At 54.7% G+C, this 27,857-nt stretch overlaps 1 protein-coding gene and 1 long non-coding RNA gene across 5 annotated transcripts in view; one reads left to right on the forward strand and one right to left on the reverse strand.

Moving 5' to 3' along the window:
• Window positions 1-2,933: 2,933 nt before the first annotated feature.
• LOC309619333 lies at window positions 2,934-25,107 on the reverse strand. The gene is made up of 3 exons (XR_014238905.1): window positions 25,036-25,107; window positions 12,313-12,453; window positions 2,934-5,253 (listed from the first exon to the last, which is right to left on the reverse strand). It is a non-coding gene; the product is annotated as an uncharacterized lncRNA (long non-coding RNA).
• Window positions 20,441-27,857, forward strand: part of SP6 (Sp6 transcription factor) — a 36,357-nt gene continuing 28,940 nt past the window's right edge. For 2 of the 4 annotated variants that reach the window (XR_014238900.1, XM_082374443.1), the window contains exons 1-2: window positions 20,441-21,992; window positions 24,162-25,312. Coding sequence is in view for 3 of the 4 variants with exons in the window: in XM_082374443.1 (XP_082230569.1) it covers window positions 24,220-25,312 (1,093 nt within the window). In the remaining variant the exon portion in view is untranslated. The other 2 variants (XM_082374441.1, XM_082374442.1) reach the window with 2 other exon arrangements.

Below are 27,857 nucleotides of genomic sequence, written 5' to 3' on the forward strand. Positions count from 1 at the left end.
GTGGGGTTTGGGGCTCCTGTGCCGAAGGCAAGGAGTGGCAGGAGCCAGAGAAGGGGAAACTCACAGAGATGGAAAAGTATAGAAACTGTGTGAAAGAAAAGCCACAGCTGGATGAGGTCTAAGGAAGAGGATAGCACACCTGTTGCACAACACAGGTCGGTGGCCCCTGGAATTTTCCAAAGGCCCAGGCATCCCAGCCAGGAACACATGAGTAAGTCATTTCTCTCTAAGGCTCAGTTTCTCTGAATTGCAAATTACCATCTCTGGAAAGAAAGGAGAGGCTCTTTCAGATGTGGCGTCCTCTCCTTGGCCATCCAGTGTTGCTGCCTCTTTGTATTTTGTTTGCACTGTGTTTGCATTAATTTCATTGGGCTGGACCAATATATGCAGTATACAAATTAACATCAAGTGGCAGGGTTCCAAGGTAAGGAGTCTCTCTGAGGTGAAGACAGAGAAGATGTGGATGAGAGATGCTCAGGAGGATGCCTGCAGCTCCAGTGGCACCCCCAGGCTCACATTGACAGCCTTTCCAGCTCTGGAGTAGAGAGAGCAGTCTAGGACTTTAGGAGCTCTGGCACTGCAGGCCCCAGGAAGCCTAGGAGGGGAGTGAGCAAGGGATGCAAGCATTCTGGGGGTGGTGAGGGCAGCTCTGATGAGCAGGGTTCTCAGGCCCCCCAGGGCAGCAGAGAGCCTGGGAGCCAGCCCCAGGAATGTACTAACATGGCAGATGGCAAATACTTGCCCTGAGGCCCTAGAGAGGGATGAGGGAGGCAGGAGGCTGGAAGAGGGGGAGGAGGCAGGTGCCAGGCCAGAGTTTCTTGAGGAAGGAAGAGGCAGAATGACTCCCGGGCAGGAGAGGCAGATGGCAAAATCAGACACCCTGGCCATGGCAGAGGGTTGAAGGAGAAGTTGAGAAATCAGCCAGTGAAGACCTGGGAGAGGCAGGCTGTCTGGGTCCCTCCTCCCCTGAGAATGGCTCCTCCTGAAACAGGCTTGGGGCAAGTCGGGGAGGCAGAGTCCTCAACCCCAGGGAAAAGTCCTAATCTGATGGTAGAGACACAGTTCCACCCTGATGGGGACCTCTGTCCCCAGGACACCGCCCAGGTCCTTTGGAAGGCCCTAGTCCAGTGGAAGAGACACAATCTTTGCCTGCAGCCTGCGGTGGAGGGTGGAGGCACAAGGGGATATTACACACATCCTCAAAATTACTTAAGAGTTCTTTTAGCAACAATAACAACAAAGCCAAACTTAGGGGACAAGCAGAGCCTTTCACAGATGGTGGGAACCCCAACATAAGGGAGCAATCAGCTCAGCAGGGTTAATCAGAGCAGGTTTCCTGAAGTGGATTTTGAGTGAGATTTTGAAGATAGAGAAAGACAGGGGTTAGGGGTTCACTCTCCGTTGACCTGGAGCAGGGAAGGGTGAGAGCTGGTGGGGATGAAGAGGGGGACAGTGGTCTCAAAGGCCTCTGAGCAGCAGCACAGGATGGCCCTGGTACAAGAAGAGGACTCCACATCTGGAAGAGCATTTTGCCAGAGGTGGTCATTTGACATCCAGGGGAACCGGGCCTTAAAGAGGAGAAGTGACTTGAACAAGATGACCCAGCAAGTTAGGGGCAGAGCTGAGACCAGAGACCAGATCTTAGGGCTCCTAGTCCTCACTCTTTGCCCTCCCCCAGTAAGCACGCTGATAACCTAGGGCTATTGTCAGAAGGTTCCAGGAGCCCTGCCATCCTCCAGGCGGGCTGTTAGTACAGGGGAGAGGACCCGAATCTCTTAAGGCCTCTTTTTCCCCATCTGTACTTTGGGCCCTTTTATCTAGAGAGGGGAAAGTCCTTTGCAGGAAGGCCCTAAATGAATCCAAGGTAGTAACAGGATTTCTAACAGTTTTCCTGTAGCTAACATGGGTGGATGAAGAGAGAGAGGGAGGCCAGCAGACGCCAGGGTACCAGCCCCCCCACCCCACCCCCCCCACCCCCTGGCTGATCAGGCATACTGCACTTCCAAAAGGACCTGATCTGAAGATTTTTGATGGGAAAAAAAAGAAGACAAATTTGCATTTGATTTGCATATCGATTGTGTGAATTCCAGGCCTGGCCATGTGCGTGCTCTGGAATCTCCCTGGCTCCTGCTCCCTCCTCTGTGGTTTGCCCACCTGCCTGAGAACCTCCTGGTTGCCAGTTGCGTGGCTACAGCTGGATAACAGGGGTGGAGGGTGGGGTTCAGGTGGTGGCCACTGGCTTCCCCAGGACCGACAAAGAGCCTCCCGCGCCCCAGCCCTGCCCCGGGTCCTCCTGCCCGGCTCCCTGGGTGCCCAGGAGGCCTCCTGGAGGCCTTGTGGGAGGCTCTGGGCTGGCTGAGCGATGGCTGTAATCATGCTGAGGGCCTCCTACAGCTCTGCCTTTCCGAACGGGGACCCCCACTGAGGGTAACCCAGCGGGAGTCCCTCGGGTCCCCCTGCCCTCGGGGGCCGGTGAGAGCAGAGTCTGCACCCTTAGCCTCCGTGCCCTCGGCGAGGCCGAGTGCTCAGCGGCAGTGGGCCGGCGAAGGGCTGTCCCCTCCCACTGGAGCCAAATAATTGCCTCCTGCTTTGTTGTGTGGTGTCTGGGGCCCGGGGCCTCTCATTTGTGGGGACGTGCTGTGGCGAGAGCCTCCCAGCGTAATTACCCTCCTCCCCATCGCTGCCGCCGCCACTGAGCCTCCTGCGTCCGCTGGGCCTTACTCACCCCCGCTGGCCTGCAGCTCCCCCCGCGGCCCAGACGCAGGGAACTCCCCTCCCCGGTCCCCAACTGTCCTTTCCCGACAAGCAACCTCTCGGCCTCCCCCCTTCCTCACCCCCCCGCCACCCCCAAGCCGGGTGGGGAGGAGAAGTCCCGGCCGGCCGGGGTCTGTCTCCAGGACAGGGACCTGAAAGGATATTTCTGGCCTGAACAAATCCTGCACCCCTGTCCCTGCCTGGGAACCTGACCCAGACCCGGGCTCTGGGCACGTGCCTCCCCTTGCGCAACATCTGGACAGGAGTTGCACCTGTCCGGACTCGCTCCCAGTTAGGGTTGGAGCTACCTGCGACCCTGATACCTGGGAGAAAACACTCCACTCTAGCTTCTTCTTCTTTCCCCCACCCCACCCTTTTTCCATTTCTCAACCACCTGTTTACCTACTTGCTGTAAGGAAAAGGAAGAAAACAGAGAGAGAGATGGAGGGAGAAAGGGCCTGAGACACACCCACAGACAAAGAAAGAAACAGAGATTCCAGCAAAGAAACAGAGACACAGAGGGGCCACAGAGAAGGATACACAGAGAGCCAGAGGCACACAGAGACAAAAGGATGGAGAAATGGAGAGGCCTTCATTTAAATGGTGACAAAAGAAGAAATAGAAAGAACAAATATAATTAGAAAAAGCAAGCCTCTTGTTTCTTGTTGTATTTTATTAAATCTTGGGTAACTCTTGGAGAATAGACCATTGAAGTTGAATGAAGGCTGGACGTGGAGGATGGAGGGAGGCAGTGAGAGACACTGGGATGAGCCAAGACTCTTTTTTTTTTTTTTTTTTAATTTTTTTATTATTTATTTATTTATTTATTTATGACTGTGTTGGGTCTTCGTTTCTGTGCGAGGGCTTTCTCTCGTTGCGGCAAGCGGGGGCCACTCTTCATCGCGGTGCGCGGGCCTCTCACTATCGCGGCCTCTCGTTGCGGAGAACAGGCTCAAGACGCGCAGGCTCAGTAATTGTGGCTCACGGGCCCAGTTGCTCCGCGGCGTGTGGGATCTTCCCAGACCAGGGCTCGAACCCGTGTCCCCTGCATTAGCAGGCAGATTCTCAACCACTGCGCCAGCAGGGAAGCCCTTTTTTTTTTTAATTGAAGTATTTTGACTTAAAACATCATATTAGTTTCAGGTGTACAACATAGCAACTCAACATTTTTATAGATTATACTCCAATTAAAGTCACCAGAAAATAACGTCTATACTTCCCCATGCTGTACAAAGACTCTTTAAATTATGAAGAGACAGTAGCATATCACAAAGGTTTGCACACAGGAGGTGTGCCATCAATCATAACTGATGGCAGATGACCCCTCTCTTCTGAGGCCCAGACAACTGAAAATTTAAATGGCAGCAATAGGGATGTAGGATGGACTTCTGGAGGAGGGACTTTCCAAGCATAAGAACCATTTGTCATCCAACAAATATTTATAGAGCTCCTACTATGTGCCAGACACTGTTCTGGGTGTTTCTGATACAATTAGTGAATAAAATGAAGATCCTTGGGAAGACTTGAGAAGGTCATGGACTCTGCCTGCTGGAAGGAAGTTCAGAAAAGTACAAATCCCTCTTCTCAGTGTGTTTTAGGGGAGCTACTTAGAGAGGATGAGTTCAGGGAGTGCTGGGATTTGCCAGAAAACTAGGGAAGGTGAGCTTGAGGCTCCAGGTTATGGAGACCATCGAACCAGTGTAGACCAGGTCTCCCCACTGAGTTCGGAGCAGGAAAGAGTGGGTCCCTCCTGAGGTCACACAGCACAGGCAGAGTTTCAGTATCTGGTATGGCTGTGGGTTCTGGGGTACCAGCTGAGAAACCAAAAACATTTATTCCAACCAGACAGGCAGTATCAGGAGGAAGAACTGTCACTGTGTTCATGCATTTCCCTCCTGGTCCCTCCAAGCACTTCTTACCACCTCAGTTATCAGGAAGTTGTCTGGAAGGTCCAACTCAAAACCCTCTCCCTCAGTGGCAGTGGAAGAAAGCAATGCCTCCTACCCTTTTCCAGGGGGGAGGAAGGACAAAGAAGCAAGGATGTCATTTGATGAGGTAGAGGCCAAAGGCTCCTTCACAAACACCCCTCCACCTCTCCCCAGCTACCTCTTTTAGGCCCTGAAGCAGAGGAGGAAGATGAAAGGGACAGAGCTGACTTGGGGTGGTAGGCAGAAGGTGGGAGCTGACTGGGAATGGATTTCAGGAGCAGATAGAGGGGGTGGGGCAGAGGAGAGTAGAGATTCTGGCAATCTCATTGGTTCCTTGGGCATCAAAGCATCCATTGGCTTTCAGCAAAGTAGAACTGGTTAGTGTGTTAGTGTGAGTATTGGCAGTGGCGGTGGCAGGAAAGGGGCGCAGGGTCCTCCACCAACGTGCTCAGTGTGTAGAGCTTCATATCCATCCCCCTTCTTATCCACACACACATATACAGTCAAGAAATTCTCCAGGAATCTGGCCCCACTAGGTCTTCATTCTGGAGTGACCCCTGTGATCTTCCAGCTGAGGAAAGAGACAGATATGAGAGCCCCTTCAAGGAATCATAAAGCAAAGTTTTGGCTTGACATGTAAAAATATTTTAATGTAAACATTTATTGAACTATGAGATGCATATAGAAAGATGCCGTAAGTGTATGACATAAGTAAATCACAAGTTAAAAAATGAAGTGAAAGTTCACAAAGTGAACACACTTGGGTAACCAGAATGCAGCTCAAGGAACAGAACATGACCACCACCCCAAAGCCCTCACTGTGTCCCCTCCAGTTACTACCCCACCCAAGAGTAACAGAATATTCTGACCTCAAAGAGCATATACCATTTTTTTGCCGATTTTCCACCTTCATATAAATGCAGTTGTGTACTGTGTGCTCTTTTGTATCTGGCCTGTTTCACCCCACATGTTTGTGAGACTCATCCTTTGCTTGAGTTTGAACCTGACTGTGAGGGGTGGGATGGGATGTATCAGAGATTATCCCCTTTAGGTCTCAAACTCAGGCTCCCCTGAGATCCCTTTCAGTACCTCCAGGTCCCAAACAGGATGAACACTCTGGGAGACCTTGTCCTCTCGGGGTTTCTATCCAGGATGGGATCTGGGAACTGCTGGTCCCCCACCACACCCCACCAAAGGGACTCAGAGGAAGTCCCTGACCTGGGTGGGGTTAATTAGACAGCGCTTTGAGATCTCAGGATGAAAGGACTGCCTAGAACCATTGTCCTTGGCCTGCTGTCCAGCTTGGTGGGGGAGGGGAAGAAATACTCTATCCCCTCAGGCCCCGGGGATGGGGCATCAGCCTATTGGGATTGGCATCGCCAGGTGCTGGAGGATTCTTCGTTCTGAGAAGCTCCTGCCCAAAGAGGCAGGGAGCCCAGGGCCGAGAGACTGGGGAGTGGGGAGTCAAGGGCCCCTGGGGTCGGCCTCCCTGCCTCCTGGGTAGCGCCCAGACAGCCTGACTCTGGTGCCATGTGTGGTTTCAGGATAAGCTACCGATGCCACCCAGAGCGCCTTGCTGACAGACAAGGATCTCGCCCGCTTTCAAAGACGCCCTTTTATCTGCCAGGGCTAATTACACCTGCAGAGCGGAGAGGGCACTGGAGCCAGCCCCCTCCCTCCTCCCCCGTGCCAGCGCCCAAGCCCCCTTCCTCAGGAACCCTTCTCCTCCCTCCCTTCTGCCTGCTCTAAAGCTCCAGCAGCAGCCTCAGCACCTGCCTATTATGGCTTCTCTAGTGAGAAGTGGCCCTGTCATCTGGGAGGGAAGACCCGTGCGAGCAGCGGGCTGGAGGGTGGGCCTGTGTGTGTACACGAAGGTTGGGGATTGAGGGGTCTGGGTGGCATTAGGAGGGTTGCTGAATGGCTCTAGAGAGTAGGTGAGGGCCTGAGAGCATGAAAGTTCAAGTCCCTGATGGAGGCAGTTTAATGGTGACCATGAGCACCTAGGCTCTGATTCAGGCAGCTCTGGGTTAGAGTCTGTGTTCCATTACTTTATCAGCTGCATGACTGTGCTCTCACTTATTTGAGCCTCAGTTTTCTCTCCTGTAAAACGGGGATATTAATACCTACCTCCTGATGGTTGTGAAGCCCTGAGCCTTTAGCAGGGGTGCATCTGAGTATGGGAAAGGTGTCACTTTAAGTGGGAAATCTCTTTGGACTCCCAAGACTGGGTAAGTCCCCATAGTACTTGGTGCTTACTCCTCTGCCGCCCTTAACACACTGCTTTGCAACAATCTGTTTATTGGTCCGAGTCTCCTATCACCTTGTGAACAAATTCCTCGGGGCGCCATATTGGAACTGCCTCCAGCCCAGTGCCCAGAACAGAGCAGGTGCTCACTATAGGATCTGCCAGTGTGGGATGGAGGCACATGAGTGCAGGGCTCCTCTGGAGTGAGGGTCGCTGTGTCAGCAGGAGAGTGTATGTGACGGCTGCAGGTAACGGTCACACAGTGAGGGGGGTCCGTGTGTGGGCTCGTGCACGAGTGGTCGCTGTGGGCAGACGGGGAGTGGAGCGACTCCACAGCATCTTTCTGCGTTCGGGTCTGAATGAGCCTCTCAGCGGTGATGACCTATGAGGGTGCGTGGCTGAGTGAAGGGGTGTGTGCATGTGTGTGTATGTGTGTCATGGCAGAGGATCTATGTGATTGCATGTGAAAGTGTGCAGGAGATGTATCCATCTATGTCTGGGCGCGTGGGGATGGCAGGGGTCATGTGCAAGTCTGGCTGCACCTGAGGGTCTGTGAGGGCTTCCAGGGGTGGGGAGGTCTTTAGAGAAGCAGATAAGGTCCCCAACTAGGGGGGGCTTCTGAGTAAGAGCCCACTCCTTCCCCAGAGCCGGGTAAATGGGAGGCTGCCGCTACCCTAACACCACAGTCCTCCTCCCCGTCCTGGGCCATGGGAACTGGTGAGGTGCTAGAGGTGGGTTTCCTTGGGAGGCCCAGGGAGCTAAGTAGGTCCAGGGGAGCTGGGGGCAGGAGGGTCAGAGTCCCCTCTTGACTGGCTGTGGAGCCAAGCGGCAATCTGCCCTTGCACAGGAGACCTGATTCCACACTTTCAATATTGGCTGTGGGGTTCTACATTCAGACCCTTAATGGTCCTACTAACCAAAAGCAAGGAAGTTTTTGGTGTCTAACCCAAATCTCCTGTATCCCAGGCCAACCTGGGCCCTGCCCTGTCCTTGTCAGAGTGCTTGCATAGACATGAATCATCGATCGTGGGTACGCTGGATCCTCAATCAGGGGGCGCCGATATCACAGTTTCCCCACTTTCCTTCTAAGCCTCATCATTTCTCTTCACCTTTCCACATCCCCTTCTCTGATTCTATCCATCTCTGGAAAGTCAATTCCCCAAGCTCATCCTGACAGCAGGTCCTTCCAGGAGTCTACCTGACTTCATGTTCTCAGGCCCTGTTTGGGGACTGGGTGCAGGGGGATCCCCCTGGAGCAGCGTGATGAGACAGGGTCTGACGGCCGGCTGAGGTCACCGGCCGCTGAAGTATGTCAGCAGAGGGTGTGTATGTCCCAGCCGGCCACACAACCTCCCTTTCATCCTTTGTTCTGCCTGCCCGGCCCATTCCCACCGAGGATTCTCAGATCCCCAGCGTGGCATGTCCGATGAGCCAGAGTCTTTGCCCAGACACGATCCTTTCCCAGCCCTGGCCTCTGCTCACCTCCTCCTCCCTGTCTCCCTCGCAGCCATGGGGAAGCCACTTTTGGGGTGTGGGAGTGTAGGGGGCGGGGTGAGGTGGGGGCAGCGGCTTGCAGTCTCCCTCCTTCCCCTCTCCTTGCCAAGCCCCCACTGGCCACCAGGGGAATTGCAGTCGGACACAAGGAAGAACTTTTAGGGGTATCATGGAGTGGGGAACTTGGGCAGGTGGCAGACCCCACTTCTCCTGGGAGCAGAGGAGTGCCAGTCAGGAGCATGTGCCTGGGCAGAGAGTGGACAGGGGGACTTCTCCTGTCTCCCTTCTGTCCTTAATGCTGTCCCCAACCCTTTGTTCCCCACAGATGTCTGGCTGCTCCAGTCTGGCAGCCCATCCCCAGATTTCTCCATTCACCCCGGCATAAAACTGGGTTTCCAGCCTGGAAATGGCTGCTCATATTGGACCCTCCCAGCTGCCTGGTGACCCCGTGTCCTGCCTCCTAGCCCCTTCCCAGGCATCATGATACCTCCCCAACCTGGGCCCATCTTCCTCCTCATCTCCAAGAATTCTGTGGCTTGGATTTTCTACTCCAGACATCTCCTCACATATTCCTTCCCCTCCTTCTCCAGGGAGTCGGTCTTCACCTGGCCATGCGTCCTCCTTCCTGCCTTGCCCTGTCTCCCTAGTCCTGGTGTCCCCTGATTTTTCACCCAGAGTCTGCCAGCGTCTCTCCTGGTGTGTGCGTTGGGTCTTACATAAGTAAGCCAGGAGTTCCCTGAGGGTGGGCCTGGATCTCCCCCCACCCCTATTAGAAACACCCCAGAGATAGGAACCTTGATATTTTCCCAGGTCCCAGAAAAGTCCATGAGAGCAGGGCTGGAAGATGTGAGGGAGGGCAATTATCAGGGAGGTGATGGGAAAAAACTGGCAGGAGCTAAAGCATAGATAAGGATGGTGTGTCCCTGAGCTCTGGCCCAGGGAGCAGGGCAGAGAAGAGGAAGGAAGAGTTATGAAAGTTTAGTGGGGAGCGGTGGGGCAGAAAGAAAGTCTTGATGGCTTCTCTGGTGAGTCTGACAGGAGGTTCCCTGGAAGAGTTTATCAAAGCAAAGGCTGAGAGAGGTGAGGTCTCCTTCCTACCCAGACATGGGGGAGGCCAGCTTTGGGGGTCAGTTGTTGAGATGGAGGGAATCTGCTCCACTGGTCCCTCTTTCTTGAGCCCTACTTGCCTGGTAGTAGTATTGAGGTGCCATGGGCTCACTGGAGCCATTCCAAGTCATAAAGTGCTAACAAAAGTCCCCAGGCATCCTCCAATCTTGGCCTGGAAGAGAACCCATTGGGTTCTAATCCTGGATCTGCCATTAATTAATTTGCTGAGTGATCTCTGGCAAGTTCCTCAACTTCTCTGGGCCTCCCTTTCCTGTCCCCACCCCTCCACCCCATGAACAGGTGCCTGAGGGAGGAAGTGGAGCTTCTCCAGCCTGGCTCTGAGGCAGGAGGATGTGTGAGATGACCTCCCCAGAGTCCCTTTTGATGCCGGTGGTCAGAGCCTTTCCCTGGTCAGCGGAGGAGGTTGACAAGGAGGACATAGTGCTGCTTCAGTCCTGATGGGGACATTAATCTCTCCACACGTCCTTCCCTGCCCCTCCTCAGGTGCCTCCTGTTCCCTGAACCCCCTCCCCTGACACTCCCATCTTCCTGTCCACCTGGGGCCCTGCACGGGAGCAGGAGAAAACCCTCAGGAGAGAGACTAGCCCAGCACTTCTGATGAGCAATAATTTGTTTTATGACAGAAAAGGAAATTGTCTTCAGTTTCACAAGAGCGAAACGAATTCGTTTGAAGTAGTTTGCCCTGCGGCAGGCAGGAGAAGGTTTCTCCTGAGCTTGCCTTCGCACTCCTTCTCTCCCCCTCTCTCCCTCTTCCCTTCTAATTACTGCAGCTTCCAAGCCGTTGGCATGAGTCAATGCCAGGCTGTCAGATGCAAACTGCCCCAGGATCTCACCTCTTGGGTGTGGATGGGGGATGGGGCCACGGGAACAAGTTGGGGTGGCTCTCAGTTCAGCTTCTGCCATGCCCCAAGCCTTACCTGGTACCACCACGAGGCAGGAGGGGACCCGGGGCAGAGGGCGGCTCGCCAGGGCCCTGGAGGGCCAACAGCTCCGGGCTTGGGAGATCACTAGCACCTTGATGCCCAGGGAGGGGACTGTCGTGGCCTGGTGGGCTTTACCCCGTGGACCTCCCATGTTTCCTGATCAGCCCTCCTTCCTCATCTTCTCTGATTGCAGCCTAGAAGTTGAACTCCCAGGTGGCATCTGGGCAAGAGAATGGACAATGGCCACCTACTGGCATCAAGACTCAAAGGTTCATTTGGGGCAGCCAGGATGGGGAGGAGAACACCTGTGGCTCACCGGTGCTCCCACTAAGAAGTCCAGTAGACTGAAAAATCATGGGACCCTCCTAGACTCATTCTAAGGGCCCCCCCCCTTCCTTCCTTCCACCTATCCATCCTTCCGTTAGTCCATTCAGCAAACTCATAAAGCCTTCATAGAGTGCCAGGCACCTTTCCAAGCACTGGGAGTGTGGAGCGATGAACAAAACCCCCTGCCTCCAGCAAGGAGTATGTTAGCTACGGGGGAAGGGGCTGTGCTCAGCACGTTCCTAGGACAAAGCAGGCACTTACAAACATTTGCCGAATGAGTGACTAGATGCCCAATATGAATCAGAGGTAACACTGCAAAAAGTCAGCCATTGAAGGAAAAAAGAATCCCTTGTTTAACCCCTTCCCTGCCATGCCCCATCTCCCCACTCCCTTCCTCTCCAGGGAGTCCTCCTGCCGAGGTCCTGAGTGAGGGTGGGAAGGGGCAGCTGCTGCCTGGAGAGCAGGCAGACACCAGGCTCCCGGCTGCCAACCTGGCACTGCTGCTTGGCTCTGGGAGCCCCCTAAAACAACAAACTTCAAGTCTCTAATTCAGCACTTCCTGTTTGTCTTGATATTATCTCCTGTCCTTGAAGCCCACAGGCCCAATCAGGGATGGGGCAAAGGGCCAGAGCTTTGGGGACCCAGAGAAAGGGAGAGGCCAGGGTGCCCTCCCCTGTAGGTTTCTAGGCTGTGTTCAGGGACACTGGGCAGAGGTCAGAGGTGTCATATGCCAGGGTGCTCAGTGAGGAGCCTGAGCCCCCTGCGCCCACACTATAGGGAGTTTCTAGATTCTGGGTTCTGGTCGTCACAGGTTCTCGGATCAATGATACTCCTTCCCCTCTATGACTCTCGGTTTTCTGAACGCTGCAGAACAGGGGGAATTCAGGGTGGGAATCACCAAGCTTCACTGCCCTCTGTTTCTCATTCTCAACATGGCTGGGAAGTTCTTCTTGATGTCTAACTTCAGTACCTTTCACTAGCCTTTGGGGAATGACTCTGACTTTGGGTGCTTTAGCACCCACGTCTTATGTGTCTCAGGTTCCCGAATCAATATTGTAGGGACTTTACAGATGAAGCTTATTCTAGACTTTAAAGTCCCCCTGGGACCAGCTGTCACCCATAAAAGCAGCCCACCCCCCCCCACTGTGCGAGCATGTCCACTATGATAGGCATCAAGATGGCTGCCCTGTGGAAGGTAGGATCAGGGCAAATTCCAGACAGGCCCCCACCCTGGCCAGAGGGGCAGCCCTCTGCCACCCCCAGAGCTCCAGGTAATAACCTAGGGGCCACGCCAGGCTCGCCAGCACCTGAGCCACCGGCAGCAGATAATGACTGGGGAGCTGGGCAGGCAGAGCCAACCCCTCAATCAGGAAGCAAATTAAAAAGGGGAGGAATCTCTCAGACAGACCACAACAATGAGACCAGCCCCCTTTCCAGGGCACTGCCTGCTTCCCCCCTTCCCTGTCAGATTTCGCCTGCCAGCTCCTGAATCCCAGCCCTCCCCTCTAATTACCCTCTCGTGGGATCCAGCTGGAGGCTGTCTGGGTGACCCTGGCTGCAGGTTGGTGACAGTGCCCGGCTGGCCACGACACAGGGTGCTGGGCCTCTCAGTGAGCCTCGTCCACCAGCCTGATCTTGGATTCCTGACAGGGCCCTGGGCACAGTGAGGGGTGAAAGACAAAGGGTCAAGGCATGCTTTTGTGCTTTTGGTGCCACATCTTGATGCCCATGAGGCAAACTCTGGATGGCTGCGACAATGGGATTTATAGAGAACCCACCAACCCCCGGCCTGGCAGCCCATTCTCTGCAAAGGGCGCAATTCAATTCAGCGCAACACATATTTATTGCACACTCAGCACTAGTCATTGTACGAGATGCTGGGGGGATACAAAGATGAACAGAGAAAACTCCAGTCTCTCAAGGGGCTCATGAGCTGACACACACACACAACTAATCGTATCACCCATCAGGCAGTGTTAAGGTCTCTATATTTTAGGACTCTAGGAACACAGAAAAGGGTAACTTGGAGAACTGGGAAGTCTTCATAGATGAGGGGGACATATGAGTTGGGCTTCGAAGGATCAATAGGAGCTCACAGGCAGAGAAATGGGGAAGAACATTTCAGACAAAGAAGACTATAGGGTGTAAAAATGTATGAACAATAGGATGGAGTAGAAGCTCCCTGTGGCTGGAGCCTGGGGAGTGAGAGGTTGAGGTTGGAAAGGTAGGCTGAGACCAGATGGGGAAATGGAGCTTAAATTCCAGGCCAAAGGGTATAGACTTTCTCTTGCAAGGAATGGGGAGCTACTGAATGATTTTGAGCTGAGGCATGACATGATCAGGATCCTGCCACCCTGGTAAGAAGAATTTTAACTGCCCACAGAGGGACAAAGAGGATTCTGCTTTTTCTGCCTCTTCTTTTCTCCATGGCTGCTGTCTAGCCAGCCCTTTCTCCCAGCTCCCACTCATTATCCTTGCTCCTTTTGTCCCAAACCTCTAACTCTTTGTTCCAAGCAGGCTGACAGGGCAGAGCGCTTCACTCTCCCCCGGCTCTCACCCCAACCCTTCATGTCTCAGACATCTTGCTAGGTCCTTCAACCTACATCACACAAGTGGGGGAGGGGCTGGGTGATGGGACAGCTGGTGGGGAAGCTGGGCTCACTTCCTTCATGGATCTTTGGGTGTCAAGTCTTCTGTTGTGTCTTCCCTCCCTACCCAGGTTTCTGCCTTCACCGTTACCCTCCCCGACTGAGGAGCTTCTGGAAGCTTTGATTCCAGGGAAGCACTTTTCCAATTCACTCATCTGTGGCCTATCTGCCCCTTCTCAAAGAAAGGTGCTGAGCTAAGGACTGTGTGGCATGAAAAGGACATGGTTCCTGCCCTTCAGGAGCCTACCGACCAGTAGGGAAGATAAGACAACTCCGTGGAAACAGGGCATGTGGCAATCAGTGCTAGGGAAGTTCACAAGAGCAAGCCAGTGACATGCTGGTAAGAGAAGACTTTATAGAGAAAGCATGAGGCTGGAGCTTGGAGGATGAGAAGCTTTCTTGAGGGCAGATGGGGTGACAGGGGTGGAAATAGTTGGAGCAAACTAGGAAGGCTAGACATGTTTAGTGAAGATTAAGTCCAGTGGGCTGGGCTGGAGGGTCTGTACAAAGACCATTGCAAGTGAAGACTGAGAAGGTGATGGAGGCCCAGTAGGAGGGTCTTAAATGTCATGGCTAGCACTGGGGAGCCATTGGATGTGTTTGAGATGAAGTGTGCCAAGGTGGAGGGACACTTCAAGATGATTAATCTGGTATTGGTCTGCGGGACACCTTGGGTAGGTGGGCAGAGAAGTGGGAGAAAACCCATAGGAGACCTAAAAAATAATCCAAATGAGAAGCAATTCCTGGCAGCTACTCACCCAGGTTGGCCCGCTGTCCCCCTCAGAGCGTACTACCTACCACTTAATAAATCCTCGTTGTGCTCTCTCAGGAAAAAAAAAAAAAAAAAGTAATTCCTGTCACCAAGTTGGCACCTCTCTAGAATTTTCACAGATCAGTGCCCATTTCCAACTCATTCATTCACTCGTTCATTCAACAAATATTTAAGCCACACTTACCAAGTACCAAAAACCATTTTAGGCTATTTCTTCATTCCTTTCTTCTCTCTCATTCTCTCTCTCACTTTCGGATTTGAAGACTAAGGTAAACTCTCACCTGCACACATCTGGGAGCCTTAGCCCAGCCTCCTCCTCCCCCCCACCCCCAAGCTAATCCAGTAACTTCTGCCTTTGGAGCAGGTATATGGAAAAAAATTAGAGAACTACACACAGTAAGAACTTGGGGGATGGCATGAGGTAGGAAAATCTGAGGGCAGGAGGGTAAGCAGCTTGGGCAGCAGAAAGCTCTTGATGGGAGGGGAAAAGCAAAGTTGACAGCTGAGTGTAGGGGAGGACCGGGATCTCTGTGGGAGGGAGGCTGGGGGAGGAGGAGAGAGGTGGAGAGAAGAGTGGGAGACAGGCCTCTGGGTGAGAATGGGGGCCAGGAGGGAGGGAAGGACAAATTAGAGAGCTGGAGAAGGAAGTAGAGTCTTAGCAGCTAGAGGTGGGTGAGGGAGGAGGTGGGGCTGGGAGGCGAGGGCAGAGGAAATGGGCCCAGGCACTGGAGACAAAAGTCTGGGAGTCTGAGCCTCTGAGGAGCCACCTGGAAGGTGCAGGCAGCGGTAACATCAAACTTGGGATTGGAGGGTTGGCTCGGAGTGAGCTGGAGCTGGGTGGGGGTGGCTACAGGGGGAGCTGAGAGCAAGAGAGAGGGGCTTGAATCTACCACGAACCCTGCTGGGCCTTCAGCTTCATGCAACACCCCCTCTTTCCTCTGAATGCCTGGGCTCCAGAGTCCCACCCCCGACATGTAGGTTGAGGCCCCATTGGGCACCCCCCCACTTGCCTACCTCATGACTGGTGGTGGGAAAGCACTTTGTTCCAAGGTGCGAATAGAGAGGAGGTAAGGGGGTCTCCTGCCAGACAGGGTCCAGGTGAACCAGGGTCCAGGTAAAGCCCCTCCCCGCAAACCAGGCAGGGTCTCCACGCACTCTTTACTGATCAGAGAGCTGGGGAGGGGTGTGGGCCAGCAGGTCCAGGCCAAGGGCTTCATCCTTTTCCTCCGCCCAACCCCCCACCCCACAAGATTCTCCCATTTTGGACTGGACCAGCTACCTAAGCATATGGAACTGATTGAAAGAATTTGTATGCTCACCTTATAATTTATGCAAATCAACTCTGTAATTAACTATAATTTGGAGGCATCCTTTGGTATTTGAGACATTTATCCATGAGGAAATGCCCTAGTGATAATGCTCCGGTATTAACATTATTTACTCCACCTGTGTGGTCTCCTCGCCTTGTTTCCCCCCTCACTCTGATTTTCTGGGCTGGAAGGTGGGGAGGGCCAGAGAAGCCCCTCCCTGGAGCCTGCCTCCTTCCTGACGCCTGGGCTCCCCCAGGGAGCCCTGTCCTCTTAATTTTCCCTGGGATTAAAGGAAAGGGTGCAGCTCTGCCTCCTAAGCCCCCGACCACTCTACTCTCTCCTGCCTGATGAGTAGCTTCCTGCTGAGCTTTTTCGCGCTCTTAAGGGCCTCAATGTTCTTATCTCTGAAATGGGTAGAGGAAGGACCTGTTGGGGCCTTTACAGGATAAGTACTGAAAAGCTAATGAGAGGACTAGGAATCTTCAGTCTAGAGATTTCTAGGGGTGTAGGGGGAGGAGCAGGAGAAGAGTTCAGGGCGAAGATGCCCTGACTGAATGGGATGTGGTCACGAGAAAAGTCTCCAGGCCACTCTCCTATGTGGGTCATAATTCCTAGTTTCAGAGTGTTTTGGGAAACCAGTCTTATCCTGTTTCATCTGCTTTCCCCTTCCTGTTCTTCTGTCCCTCTCTGCTCCAGGACATGCTCCTATTAGCCAGCATGCCTAAACTCACAACCACCCTAAAACTCAGTTCATGTAACTAGTTGGGGACGATGGGGGCCCACCTAAATTCACCCCCAGGCCTTTTCTCCCTTTCCAGGCCACGTTCCCAGCCTCTTCACTCTCTTGGAGTTCTGGGATTCCTGAACTGTCCATAAAAGTTCTTGGCTGGGCTCTGCCTCTGGTTCTAGGTGAATTCTTGTCCATTCCAAGCTGCCCCATGCTATCCTAAGTCAGGGAGAGGGTCTTCCCTCCCTATTTGACAATGAGAGATCCCAGATCCAAAATGTGAATTATATTGGACCCTCCTGGTGGTTCCAAGTTGAGAAGTAACTGAAAAGGAGACAAAGGAAAGGGAGGAGGAACAAGGCTCCAGCAGAGAAGGAGAGACCCACTTCAGCTGCCAGAGTAGCCAGGAACACTGCTGGGGAGCTCTGCAGGGAGGGACCATGTGAAGGGGAGTGTGTGTGTGTGTGTGTGTGTGTGTGTGTGTGTGAGGTCTTAAAAGTGGTACTTCTTTCTCTCCCACCATGTCCATGGAGGAAACAAAAGGAGGGGGTTGGAATTTGGAGAGTTCCAGCCATCCCAGCTCTCTCCCCTGGTGATGCTCTCATTTCCTCCATCCTGAAAGAACCACTTTTGTCCCTCTCCCACCAACTGCCCAACCTCTGGGGAGGGAAGGATGTCCTGCTCCCCCCAACCCCATCCCCACCCCCACCTTCAGCTGCCTCTTCCAGCTGAAATCCTCCTTTCCTGGCAGACCTCAGAGACTCAGATCTCAGCCCCACCATTCCCCCAGGAGAGCCGGGGGCCACTGTTTCCTGGATTATCCTAAAAGCTTCCGAGGCCGTGAGGACTTGGCAGCATCCCTGCCCGAGTCTCTCACCTCCCACTCTGGCTCTGACTGTTGCCTACTGTTGCCTCCTTTATAAAGCCTGGCTCTTCCATCACCCCCACTTGCCCCTCCCTGCCGCTGCCAACTCTGGGCTCCATGGACTGGTAAGAGGGGCTGTTCCCTGTCCAGTTCAGGGGACAAGAGGATCAGGTCTTCACTCTAAAGTGGGGGTCACTGAGAAGGGGTTAAAAGGCTTGATTCTCTCTGTACTGGGGAGGGGGACCTAAGAGGGAGATAGTGGATGCATGGAGAACGAAAGAGGGTTCCTTGAGGCCTCTGGACAGGGCTGAGATATGAGGGAGAAGTACAGTGGTGATTCACCAGTTTCACTGGTTAATAGGTGACTGGAGACTTCATTCTGATGAAAAAGATGGGCTAATATAACAGACATACAGGGCACACACTCACCACATGGAAGTTCATGCATGAGAGCATATCTGCAGAAGTCATAAGGGAGAAACCACTGTGCATGGCCTGTGGGGAACACACTTTATGATGGAGGAGAGAGGACAGACACCCCACATTCAAGCCCCAAAGGTACACACTGGTGTGTAGGTACACACTGTTGTGGTGGTTACACACAGGCATGGTGGGTACACATACATCTGTAGATACACACGCACACAGACACACACACACATAAACGCACTAGCCTCAGCTGGGCTCATCTTTCAGACTGGGAGTGGTTGTGATGCTAGGGACATTTGGGTTTATAATAGAATTAGTGCTCAGAGTAGTGCTTGGCCCTGGGTAGACCCTCAGTAAGTGTTAGTTCAGTGAATAAAGGATGAACGAAAGAAAACCATTTGGCTCCAGCTCTGGACCTTGTCCAGTTTCCCAGGAGCCTTGAAGAGTGTGGGGGAGAGGAGGGGATATGAGGAAGGTGTTAGCGTCCGTGATCACCAGCTCACAGTTGGCTGAGTGCAGCCTGGAAGCGGGGGATGGGAGAAGAGAAGAGTGAGCAACTAGGAGACCAGGAATCAGGAGACTGGGGTTCTGGTCCCTGCTCTGCTTCTAACTTGTGTGACTTTGAGCTACTTGCCTCCTTGTTCTGGGGTTTAATTTCCCCTACTAGCAAAATGAGGGTTTGCACTGGACAATTTTTATGGGCAGAACAGCTTATAGTGTTCTGCACTATAAGAATGCAGATATCTATATTCTTATAGTGCAATCTCCATGGAGGGACAGTTGAAGTTTGGAAGAGACCACAGCAATCCAATCCAAGATGGGACCAGTTTGTCCTATCTTAGTAACAGGATCTTGATGGTTTTGATCTGGGGAATAGTTTAAAAATGTCGTCCTCTCCACCTTCAGGATCTAGGGGAGCCGGGCTGCCAGGGCCATCACTGCTGCCATGGTGAGGCTGGATGGAACAACAGGCAGAACGTGTGCTTTAGAGCCTGACAGATCTGGACTCAGTTTCCTTCTGTCCCTTAACAGCTCTGTAATCTTGTGCAGGTCCTTTAACTTCTTTAATCCTAGGCTTCCTCACCTGTACAATGGGGGGATAATAACAACTACTTTGCTGCATACCCATGAAAATTAGAGATATTTGTGTGAAGCACCTGGAACGTAGTAGGTGCCCAATAAATAAATGCTGGTTATTATGAGCATGGAGACCAACAAGGCTGCTCCAGGTACAAAGTGGATTGCTGACTAAAATGAGGCATGAGAAGCAGAGGGGCGGCAAGAATGGGAGACAGACACTTGTGGCAAAATCTGTCTGTTTACCCCTTTAGTGGAATGAGGGAAAGGAGTAGAAATGGCCCAAGTCCTGGGCAGATCTCAGTGGGTGGCATGGTTCAACTTTGAGGTGAGATAAGAACATGGCAGTGGGCAGTGGTGATCTTGGCAGTCACGTCAACAGATCATGAGCACCATTAAGTAAGGAAACATCTAGAAAGTGGGAAATTGAAAGGGCTGGAATCAAAGGAACAAAAGCAGAGGGGTATCTGGAAGAAAAGAAAGTGCCCTGAGTCAGAGGCAGAAACCCAGGCAGTGCAGGAAGTCAGAACAGCTGAGTTTTCTGAGACAACTGCATTGCGGTTGAATTTCATGCTGATGAGCGCCAGGCAGATGGAGGGTCTTTGCTTCTGGGAAACCCGGGTGGCTGCGGGTCAGGACCAGGTGGCGTGAAAGGGGGCCTGGGGTGAAAGTGGGGTGGGATGTCTACTGTCCAGGGGCTGGATCCCTTTCCCTCTTCTTTCCAGGAAAAGATGGAAGGAGCTAGGAAGACAAGACAATCTGGTGCCTATAAATAAATGGGAGAGGGGGCTCAGGTTTCCCATTGAGAGTCAGATCCTTGCTCAGGTGTTAGCACCTTAAGAGCAGCAGCTTTGGGGAACAGCCAGAGGCCAGCGGGCTGCAGGGAGGAGGAGGAGGAAGAGAATGCCTAGGGGTCGAATCAGACTTAACCCAGGAATTCGAGTAGCAGGCTCTGCAATGTGAGCCTGTAACTCTGTTCCGGACATGGCTGTGAACTGAGGTGCAAACCCAACTAAGTCAAGATTTGCAGGCTGAGTGCACGGAGATAAAACCATATGGACAGAGAGGGCTGTCGATTTAGCCGTGGTCACAAAGACCCAGAGCGCTTCTTGAGAATCTACATCTCAGGGGCCCAAGAGTCGGGAATGAAATCTGACTGATCTGAAAGTACAATCCCTGACATCTGGGAGGCACCTCGCGTCTTCCCAAGTGCCTGTTCTCTGCCCCGCAGGGTGGCTGCTCTAACCGCATTTCACCCACGAGGAAACTGAGGCTCAGAGCAACCTCATCTGCCAGATCAGCTTAGCAAATGCAGGGCTGGAGCTAGAATTTTGGTCTGTCAACTTCTAGCCAAAGATCTTTGTGAATATACCTTTATCCAACAAACATTTGCTGGGAACCGACTTTTTTAATAATTATAACGCTACCAACGATATCTTCCCTTTACTATGAGCTTACCAGGGGCCCCACAGGCTAAGTGTTTTAAGAACATCAATTCCTTTAAGCCCCAGGAAACCCTCCCAACTTGTACTCAGGTTGTCCAGATGAGGAAACTGAGTCTTACAAAAGAGGGATTTGCACAGATGAATCAGACCCTGATTCTGGATATGAGAATGTGTATGTTTGGTGGGGGGAACCACACACAAAAAGATCGATTTTCAAGTGGCTTGTGGATCAGTTTAGCTGTTTAATAGTCGCATTTCGTATTCAGGACAGGTAAACCAACGGTGGTGGAATCGGGGCTGTACCTGCGAAAATGAATCAGCCTAAATTCTGCTCGGGCTGTACGAAATAGACTGTAAAAACAAAAACGAAATTAAAAAAGCAGATGGCAGAGTCCGCAGGGAAAGCCAACCGAGGCAACGAAAAAAATTAGGAAGTTGATCAGAGTGCCCCCTGCAACAAAAGAGTCATTTCAGGAGGTCAAAGCGGCCGGTTCAGGGAGGCACCCACCAGGAAGGGAGTTTCGTACCCGGTCGCACAGGCCATTCCTGGCGGGGGAGGAGAGGGGAACATTCCTACCCACCGCGCTGGATATCTCAACCAGCTCTGATCTTGAGATGTTTTTAGGTGGGCGTCGCAAACGCCCTGACATTCTGCACTGTGTTGCAGAGGGTTGCACTGTGTATGTGCATTTGTTTTTCTCAAAGGAATCCAAGACCCTTCCCCAAAGTTATGAACCTTGGGTTTAGACATTCAGATGAGAATCGGGAAGGAATGGTGGCAAGGGGTCGCGCAAATCTTTGCAGAAGTGTCCTTTCCCAGGGCTATCGCAGCTCCTGCCCCATCTTTCAGAGCCGGGTGCGCGCGGGGGCGAGGGTGGCTGGGCGCAGGCTGAGCACCTCTGGGACCGAAGGGAGCTCGGGTGTATTGGAGAGGCGGACCTGGGAGGCGCTGGGGTTGCTGCCCAAGGGTAGATGGAGAGTGAGGGCTGAGGGGCAGGTAGAGACGGGCCAGACGGATGGGAAGAGGAGAGGAGGAGGTTACTCGAAAAAAGGTGAGTGGCCGGAGAAAGAGAGCCGGGCTGCAAGAAGAGAGAGCAAAGGACCGCGGAAGGTGCTGGTGGTGGAAAGAAGCGGCGGGAGGAATGGTGAAGGAGGGCAGCGGCCAAGACCTACTTCTCACGGCCCAGGTCTGGGGGTAGACCGGACACATCCTTGGCGCTCAATCCTGTTTCCTTCTTTCCTCTCAGTTCTGGGGCAGCGCTGCCCGACTGGGGCGGGTGGGTGGAGGGCCGTGGAGGCAAACGGCGCCCTAGGGTGACTCGGTATCACCCGAAGGACCCGCCCTCTCCTGCATTCCCGCAGGGTCAGAGTCCTGAGTGCCCGCCAAACCGAGACAGCTCGAGGGCAGTTTTCCACTCGATGGGGCGGGCCCCAGAACCTCGGAAACACTCTGCCCAGGCCCCTCGCCCCAGCAGTGCAGGGGCCAGGGAGGAGCGAGGGAGGGAGCAGGGTGCCACATAGATAGCGATTCCCTCCGCCCGCCCCCTCCCCGCTGGCCCGGCCCGGCTCGGCCTCTGGTCCGGCAGAGCCAGCAAGGGTTAAAGGCGGCCACAGGTGAGGTGGGCGGGGCCGCGAATTCGGGAAAAAGGAGCGCAGGGCCGAGGATGAAGGCAGAGAGCGCGGTGAGTCACAGGCGGAGCTGTCCTCGCTCGCTCGCTCGCCGGCTCCCGCCCGCCCTCCGCCCTCCCGCCGCCTCTCTCCGCCCCTCCTCCGCCGCCAGCCGCCGGGTCTTGTTGCGGCCCCCTCTCGCCCTCGGCTCCTGCCCCTCGCCGCTGGACAGCCCGCCGGCGCGCGAGGCCCAGGAGCGCCCGTCGGGAGGGCGCCAGCCTGCCGTGCCAGGCGCCCGAGCGCAGCCTCGAGGTAGGAGCCCGGGTCAGGGCGGCGAGGGGTGCGCGCATCGGGGATCGTCTCTGAAAGACGCGCCCGGAACTCGCCACAGCCTCCTCTAGCCTCGGGGGAGGTGGTCTTAAAGAATCCGAGGGGCTTAAAGCCCCGGCGGAGTGAAAACGGGGCGGACGGGCGAGGCTGGAGACTGGGGAAACTGGAGCGACTGGGACAACTGGAGGATTGGAACCTTGAGGACCGGGAGTACGGAAGTCCTGACCACCTGAGCACCGGTGATGGGAGAGGCAGCCGGCGGAAGGCGGAAGGAAGGTGTCTCTACCAGCTTTCCCGCCTTGGGGAGCGACAAGCAGGGGTACGCGCCCGGCTGTCTCCCTTCCCGAGATCTCGGTAGCAGGCTAGTGCATCCCAGGATTGGGCTCCCTGGCCATGCGGCGGGAGAGGCCACTCTGGAGCCTGGATCATTAGCCTCCCTCCCGCCCCCAACCCCTGGGGCCGTTCCCAGGCGCCAAAAGCTATTAGGGTCCCAGGCCTCACTGCTCCCGCCCAGCCCCTGCTGGGCTGCCCCGCCTGGGCCCGAGGCTCCATTCCTGCCGCTTCACCCTGTTCCTTTCTTGTGGTGAGGCAGCAGGAGCCTGAGTAGGCGCCCCAATCCCCCTCTCCCTCCCTCTCCCAGACCACCAGGGCGACCTCCCTGGTCCCAGAAGCAGAAGGGGGGGGGTAGGGTCATCCGAATCCTGATTTAGGAAGGAAAAGTCCTTGCCCTAAACCACTGCGTCTCCTCCCCCATCATCAGAGAAGGCTCAGGCACCCAAACTCACATACTCCAGGCATCAGGCAGGGCTCCCAGACCTTAGGGAGAGGTGGTGAGATGAGGGGGAATTTCAAGCGACAGGTATGTGGTCCAGCGAGGGGTGGGGGGTTCTTTAGGTTCCCAGTGGTTTAGGGAAAGAGAAACAGACCAGGAATATACTGTATATACCTCTGGTTCACAGAGGTATATACAGTACATATTTACTGACTGAATGAATAAATTTTTTTCAAGTGACTTCTCCAAATATGGTCTCAGTTTTCTCTTCTCTAAAATAAGAGAACTGGCCTGGAGCAGTAGTTCTCAACACTTGGCTGCATGTTAGAATCATCTGGAGAGCTCCTAAAAATGATCCAGGCCTAGAATGCACCCCCTATATAATCTCTTTGGGTAATTCTTCCTCTTAATTTCTGTGTGATTCTGGCTTTTCCTGTTGCTTCCCCCACTCTGTCCCTGAATCCCTTAAGGGGGTGGCAATTTTATCTTCCTGAGCGTGCTGGTAAGCTCTTCTCTGGCTGACCCCTCCGAGCTTCACATCTGGTCTCCTCTAGATTGGAGGAGGGCAGGGGTAGCAGCCAGAAAGCTGGCTGGGCACTGGTGTAGGTCAGGACAGGGAGGGGGGCTTAATTTCTCTGGTGGGGAGAAGTCTTCTGGAAACTGGCACTGCAGTTGCACCCCAGGGAGGTGAAGTCCTTGCCAGAGGGAACGGGGCATGGGAGTGGGTTTGGTGGGGCTGAGGCAACCCAGCCAGGCAGGGAGCTGGGGTGAGTGGTGTAGAGCAGTGAAATGCTCTTCTTCACTGAGCATGCCTCAGGGATGGAAGGAGAGCTCTTTTTCCAAAACCTCAGAACCTGCTTTGGGCTTCGGGAAGTCAGGTCACTTTAAGCTTTGGGTTAGACCACCTCCCTCTCCCCAACTGTGTCATGAGTTAAACTGGGGAAGCTGAGATGGGCCTAGATTCTCCATTTGGGCTGGCAGCAGATCTGCGGGTGGGCGGGCATGGGGGCAGGGGTTATGGGGCAATGCCACTGCCCCTCCCACTGGGCTGGGCAGCTACAATGGTTCCAGCACTGTACTCTAGTTGTATCCGACTGACCTACTTGCCTGGGACCAGCCCAAGTTCCAGGATGAGCTGGGTCCTATAGGAGGGATCACCTAGGGGAAGGTAGACTTCCATCGTCCTCTGCACCTCACACCCTCAAACCCTTCCTAGCACTCCCAAGTTCTCTTAACTGATCTTTAGTCCCCACCCAGACATGCCTTCCTCTTTTTCACCTGGATATGAGAAAGAAGCATTTGACAGGGAAGGGAACTGGGCTAGGACGGAAAATGAGATGGTTACTTTCCTTACTTTACCTCATCTTTGCTTCCTTTAGGTCCCACCTGAGGTGCCCTTGACCATCCCTGTCCCCCACCCCACCCCGGATCCCGGCAATGCTAACCGCCGTCTGTGGCTCTCTGGGCAGCCAGCACTCGGACGCGCCTCCCGCCTCCCCGCCGCGCCTCGACGTGCAGCCTCTCCAAACATACCAGGGCCACACGAGCCCCGAGGCCGGGGACTACCCCTCCTCTCTGCAACCTGGAGAACTGCAGAGCCTCCCGCTGGGCCCAGAGGTGGACTTCTCACAGGGCTATGACCTGCCGGGGGCCTCCTCTCGGATAACCTGCGAGGACCTGGAAAGCGACAGTCCCTTGGCCCCGGGACCCTTTTCCAAGCTCCTGCAGCCGGACATGTCACACCATTACGAATCGTGGTTCCGGCCGACACACCCAGGCACCGAGGATGGCTCGTGGTGGGACCTTCATCCGGGTACCAGCTGGATGGACCTCCCCCACACTCAGGGCGCGCTGACCTCACCTGGCCACCCCGGGGCGCTTCAGGCTGGCTTGGGGGGCTACGTCGGAGACCACCAGCTTTGTGCCCAGCCGCCCCACCCACACCCGCACCCGCACCACCTCCTCCCAGCCGCCGGAGGGCAGCACCTCCTCGGGCCTCCCGACGGGGCGAAGGCCTTGGAAGCAGCCGCCCCGGAATCCCAGGGGCTGGATACCAGTCTGGATGGGGCGGCCCGGCCCAAAGGCTCCCGGCGGTCAGTGCCCCGCAGCTCAGGCCAGACCGTGTGCCGCTGCCCCAACTGCCTGGAGGCGGAGCGACTGGGGGCTCCGTGCGGGCCTGATGGGGGCAAGAAGAAGCATTTGCACAATTGCCACATCCCGGGCTGTGGGAAAGCCTACGCCAAGACATCGCACCTGAAGGCACACCTGCGCTGGCACAGCGGCGACCGCCCCTTCGTGTGCAACTGGCTCTTCTGCGGCAAGCGCTTCACGCGCTCCGACGAGCTGCAGCGCCACCTCCAAACCCACACCGGCACCAAGAAGTTCCCCTGCGCAGTCTGCAGCCGAGTCTTCATGCGCAGCGACCACCTGGCCAAACACATGAAAACCCACGAGGGCGCCAAAGAGGAGGCTGCCGGGGCGGCGGCGGGAGAGGGCAAGGCCGGCGGAGCGGAGCCCCCCGGGGGCAAAGGCAAGCGCGAGGCCGAGGGCAGCGCGGCTCCCTGCAACTGAGCTCCTCGTCCCGCCTCCCCGTCCCGCCTCCCCGTTGGTCTCCCCTCGGGCCATCAGAAGAGAGCCCTCTGGCCTGATGCCCTTGTGTGTGTGGGGGGGTGGCTTGAGTAAGAGAAGGTGGTTATTTATGGAGAGGGAGGGAAAGTGGTGCGGGGGTCAGGGAGCCGGGTCGCTAGGGGTCTCTTAGTCTCTGGGGCTGGACAGGACGGACGCGTTTGAGTGGGCGGGGAGGAGCTGCGCATGCCCATCAGTTCTCCCCTTCCTCGCTCTTTCACTTCACGCCCCTGGGCTGGGGGGCTGGGGGGTTGGGGTGGACTACCCCTACGGCGGCTGGAGGGCCGAGGGGATAGGTTGGAGGATACGGCGCGTCCCCGGAGCAGAGAGGAGTGGGGCCGCCCCGGGCGCTGGGGGTAGCTGTCTGGACACGTCGTTAGCGCCTGGGAACCCGGACATAAAAGGGCCTCTGGAGCCGCGCTGCGGCCCGGGTCCCTTTCATCCCCCTTAGAGTGCTTTACCCCGGGGTTTCCGGAGGGAGCGCTGAGATGGGGTAGCAGAGGCTGGGGGTCCCCCTAAGGGAGGAGTTTCTATCTGGCCTGGGAGGGTTGTCACCGCAGAAATAATGTCTCTGATGTGCCTCCTTATTAAGCCTTCCAGACCCAGTGTGATGGAGCCACGGGGGAAGAAGGGAAGAGGGCCAGAATGGGCGACAGCTTCCAGCCAGAACTGTGGGGTGGAGGAGGGAGCCAGATGTGGCGGTTGAGCAAGGAAGTCTTCCTCTAAAATGAGAGAAAGGGATTTGGTCAGGGAGTGGAAGTAAGCCCCTCCCTCTCTAACTCTGATTCAGTCCTTAACTCTTGGTCTTTATAAAAGTAAAGTTCAGTAGTCCACTCTCATCTGTCAGCCCAGGCAGGCCTTCAAGGCAGCCAAGAGCCCTTGCTCCAGAACTGATGTAGTTCCTCACCCTTGGTGCCTGGCCTTTGCCCTCCCCTGAGGGATGGAAGGAAGAGGGTTACCTCGGTTGGGTGAGGGTAGGTGGGGGTATCCCAGCAGAGGGACCTCCAGCGGTTCCTGCTCAGAGTGGAGGACTCTGTCCCTGCCTGGCCATCTGCTTGCAGAGAAGCTAAGCCCCACTCTTTCTTTAGCTCGACCCTCCCCTTTCGTGCTGCCTACAAGCCTTGCCCCTCCTGTAGAGTGTGTTAGGAGGCTCCTCCCCATCTCATCTCTTGTGGGGCTCCCCTTCCATATGAGGAAGTTGTCCTGTCACTGGAAGGGGCCTGCCTTCTGAGGTGATGTCCAGGAAGCTGTCCCTCTTCCCTTCTTTAGATGCTAGAAATACGTCCTGATGGTGATCCTGGAGTGGGGAACGTGGGGAGGGGTGAAGCCAGAAGAGGCTGAGCCAGGCAAAAGGAAAAAAGCTGATGGGGGCAGGGTCTGACAGGCCGCAGGAGCCTGGAGCTAGTGGGCTTTCCCAGGCTCCAGGTAGCGGCCTTAAGATTCCCCCCGACCTCCCGTTTCCCTGCCTTTCTTTCTCCACCCAGAGCCCTGTGCAAGGATTAGTTGTGTATTGATTTTTTAAGTTATAAGCAAAGGGTATTTTATTTAATATTAGGACATGCGTGTTCATGTTGTGTGTACCTATGCATGTGTGTGTTTCTGTGTGTGTGTGTGTTTCTCTACTGAGCCTGGGGTCTCCAGCCAGGGAGACCCCATCTTGTTCACCCCAGCCAAGGTCCTGGAGCCTAGGCCCACAGCATCTCTTCCTTCCTTGGGGATATCAGTCCAAGGAGTGGGTGCTATTGGGAAGTGGGGCTGGGATCTGGGTGGGAATATGTTTGTGTAGAAGAGAGCCCTTCTTAAGAGGGATGGGGTGACTCTCCCTGAAGGACGCATGGGCCTGGGGTAGGTTAAGAAGTAATGTCCTTTCTTTATGCTCCCTCTTCCCCTACCTCCTGCTAATCCAACCAGAGGTCCCTTTCCTTGCTGAGAGGGCTGGGGGCAGAAGAGAGCTGGCAGTGCCTGCAGGTTGCCTGGCCAGGTGGATGAGGGGGAGAGAGGGAGGGCGCTGTGGGTGTGAGATGCCGCTTTCCTCCAGCTGAGGAAACCAGCCACCTCTCCCTTTGCCACTAGGACAGCCTTTCCCAGTGACCGTCCTCAGGGGAACTCCCAAATGTGCGTTGGGGAGAGGACAGCACGGATATTCCCCCCATGGAGGCCCCGAGCTCTAAGGTGTGCTGGTGAGGGCTTCGGATAGGTTTTCTTTTGCTCCCCTCTTTTATAGATCTAGGTTGCTTGGCTGTCTGCCCCCTTCTAGGCAGCCCCCTAGAGGAGAAATGTAGGATTTTTTTTTCTTTAAGTGCTGTGAACCCATTTTGGGGTGGGGGGAGGAGGAGGAAGAAGCAGCCTGTGTTTTTTATGCCATAATAAAGTCATCAACCACACCACTGCTTCATTTGTCTTCCAGCTCCGGTTTCCTTTTTGACTCATGGTCTCTCAGCAGCAAGGAC

Source organism: Balaenoptera borealis, assembly GCF_965194805.1.
Source record: "Balaenoptera borealis genome assembly, chromosome: 20".
NCBI classification, from domain to species: domain Eukaryota; kingdom Metazoa; phylum Chordata; class Mammalia; order Artiodactyla; family Balaenopteridae; genus Balaenoptera; species Balaenoptera borealis.